Source organism: Parus major, chromosome 4, assembly GCF_001522545.3.
Source record: "Parus major isolate Abel chromosome 4, Parus_major1.1, whole genome shotgun sequence".
Classification (NCBI taxonomy): Eukaryota; Metazoa; Chordata; class Aves; order Passeriformes; family Paridae; genus Parus; species Parus major.
The window spans coordinates 2431947-2434975 of record NC_031771.1 but is presented as its reverse complement, the minus strand read 5'-3'; the positions used below and the strand labels follow the sequence as shown (position 1 = coordinate 2434975).

Sequence of the window (3029 nt, the reverse complement as noted above, 5' to 3'; positions counted from 1 at the left end):
CGAGCTGCCCCCATCCCGATCCTTGCCGCTGCTGTCCGCCCCGGAGGTGCCGCCCCTGTCCCGGTCCCTGCAGGCACTCCCTGCCAGCCCCTCCTCATCGCCACGGCTGTTACCAGGCCCCGAGGCGCTCGCTTCCAGCAGGCTGCCCCCATCGCAGTCCAGGTCCCTGCAGCAGCTCCCCACCAGGCCATCCCCAGACTTACCCAGGGGATCCAGGGGGCTGACCCCCAAGGGACCAACCCAACCTCAAGTCCTGCGGCTGCACCCGCGTCAAAGCCTGACACTGCCGTCAGATACCGGGGTCCTGCCCCCCACCAAGTCCCCCCCACCCCAATCCCTGCCACAATCCGCCACTCTCCCATCCCCACCCCGCTCCCTGCAGCCTCCCCTTGCCAGGTCACCCCCATCCCAGTCCTTGCTGCCGGCGCAGGGCCCCGCAGTGTCCCAAGCCCCAGAGAGCCAGCCCCCAGCACCGCTGCCTGTTTTCCGGAGCATCAGGTGCCAGCTGGCTTTGTCGGAGGGGCAGGGCACCCCCCCATCACTGCCCGATGACGGTGGGCGGCAGCCCCGCTCCAAGAGCTCCCCCAGGAACGCCTCAAGCCGGGGACCCTTGGTGCCGCTGGGACAGCGGGAGCACGCCTGGCTGGTGGCGATGTCAGCGGGCCGCTGGGCTCAGGTGCGGGGGCTCTTTCTGGAAGAGCCTGAGCTGGCCCTGCAGAGGGACTTCATATCAGGCTTCACGGTCCTTCACTGGCTGGCCAAGCACGGCGACGGGCCGGGCTTGCAGGAGCTGGCAGCGGCGGCGCGGCAGGTCGGGCTGGCCCTGGACGTGGACGCCCGCTCGGGCTGCGGGTACACGCCGCTGCACCTGGCTGCCATACACGGCCACCAGCTTGTCATCAAGGTGCTGGTGCTGCAGCTGGGCTGCCAGGTGCAGGTGCGGGACGGCAGCGGGCGCCGGCCGTGGGAATACCTGGGCAGCTCCACCTCGGGGGAGATCTGGCAGCTGCTGGAGGCACCCCGCGGCACGATCATGTTCCCCACGCAGCCCCTGGCCCGCAGCGTGTCCTCTGTCAGCAAGGTCTCGCCGTCCAGCGGCAGGGCAGCACTGCCTGCCTGCCTCAGGGTACAGCTGGGCCGTGGGACAGTGTCCCACCAGTCCGGCAGTGACAGTGACTGACACAGCTCCCCGGCATCCCCTGCCGGGATGAGACCCCGCTGGCCACCCTGCGAGAGGAAGCCACACAGGCAGAGCAAAAGCTGTGAAACAGACTGAACCTATTGAAGAATGTACTTTTAAATTATTCCAATGAACTGTTGTCCGAGCCTCTCTGCCCTCCCTCCCATTTCTTGCCTTTCTACCGGTACAAGGATGCAGTAACTCTGCTGGAAGCAGGAAGAACGCTAGGGAGGCAAGTCCTCTGCAGCCCACAGGGCCAGTACCAGCTGCTGGGCGCTGCCACGATCACCAGCATTAGTGGGACCATGGCTTTGGGGTAAGGCTCAAGTCTGGCCCCATTCAGGGTAGAGCACTTGATTTTGCTGACAGCGATAGATTATTGTTGGTCCTGGGGTTTGCAAAACACTTGTTTACACCACCTAAATTCTGGGGAGCAGTAAAACTACATCCCTTTTTAATCCCAGCAGATTAAGGATGAGTCCCTCTTTTAAAAATGCAGCTGATCAAGATCCAGCCTTCCGGCGAGAGTCCTCAGAGAGCGCCTGGCTGTGGCAGAGGGCGGCAGCGGGAGAGCCCCGGTAGGGAAGGGCGTTTCCCAGGCCACCTTGCCCACCAGCCCATGCTGAAAGGAATGCAGGGTAGCACCACAGCCCTGCTCCCCAGCAGTATCCCTGCTGCTCCCTCATTCCTGCACCTCCAGTTGCTCTCCTCACACCACAGGATTAGGAAGTGGTACCCGTGTTGTGGCTAGGTTCCCACGCCTCGGGAAGGAAAGCATTGCGGCAGGATTATGTGTTGGGCAGAAATGAAGCTGTGCTGTAGTACGGGTCCCAGCCTTGCAGAGGGAAGGTAGTTTCATAACCAGAGCTGCCTTTTCCCAGAGACACCAGCCTTAGATTGCCTGCTAGGTGTTTGTGTGATGGGGACAGGTGGGATTGAGGGGCCAAATGCAGTCAAGAGATGTGCAGTGGAGTAATTCCTCAGAGTTTTTATAAAACAAACTGCCCTTACGAATCTCACTGGGCTGTGTGGGTTCTATAATGTATTCTGCTCTCTGACTAAGCACAAATGAGCTCCTAAAGTGCCAAAAATTGCAACAAATTAATCTGGCACCTAATCCATCTCTCCTATAGATCCTCAGTGGAGGCAGGAAGAGAGAGAAGATGCATGAAACAGGGATCCAGTGCTGCCAGGCTGCTGCTGCTGGGTGACCCCAGGCGTAGGACCAGTGAAACTGGGACTGCTGTCTCAGCCTCAGTGGGAGGCTTTGGGGCAGACCAGAGCCGTAGGTGGGACCGCTCACCCATTTGAGGCATGTGTGTGAAGGTCTGCAGTTTCGGGGAGGAACAGGAACGAGGGCAGCAGAACCTGACCCTTGCATAACACGAGTGCCAGGGAATGCCTCGAGTCCTTGCTCAAGCACTAATTGAGGTCTCCACTTTGCTTGGGGTTTATTTGAGGGAGGAACTCTTTCCTGCAGAGGGGAAGCTGTTCTGCCTGACTCTCGGGCCACCAAAAGTTGCAGCCTTCTCCCAGCCTGTTTTTCTCCTTTTACAGAGGAAAGACTTGAGTAAACCAAAGCAGTGTCCTGTCAGTGATCATTCCCCTATGAGGACAACAACACAAACCTGAATTCATAAGAAATTCAGCTGTGAAGTGGCCTCTGAGCTACCAGTATGAGAACATGGAGGGCCCTCCAGGACCCTCCCCACAACAGGAGGAATCCTGTGTATCCCCTTTCCCCTTCAGTCCAGCTGGGGTTTATAGTCTAGGTCACACCAACACACCAAGTGGCTGCTGCCTGGTAAAACAATGAAGCCTTTTCCACCACATTTAGAGCCATTGTCAT

The 3029-nt window shown here is 59.4% G+C and overlaps 1 protein-coding gene across 1 annotated transcript in view; it reads left to right on the top strand.

Moving 5' to 3' along the window:
* The window catches only part of SOWAHB (sosondowah ankyrin repeat domain family member B), a 3354-nt gene extending 2040 nt beyond the window's left edge, over positions 1-1314 (top strand). The window contains exon 2 of the mRNA XM_015623632.3: positions 5-1314. Within this exon, the coding sequence (XP_015479118.1) occupies positions 5-1180 (1176 nt within the window). The 3' untranslated portion in view covers positions 1181-1314. The remainder of the gene's footprint in view (positions 1-4) is intronic.
* The last annotated feature ends 1715 nt before the right edge of the window (positions 1315-3029 follow it).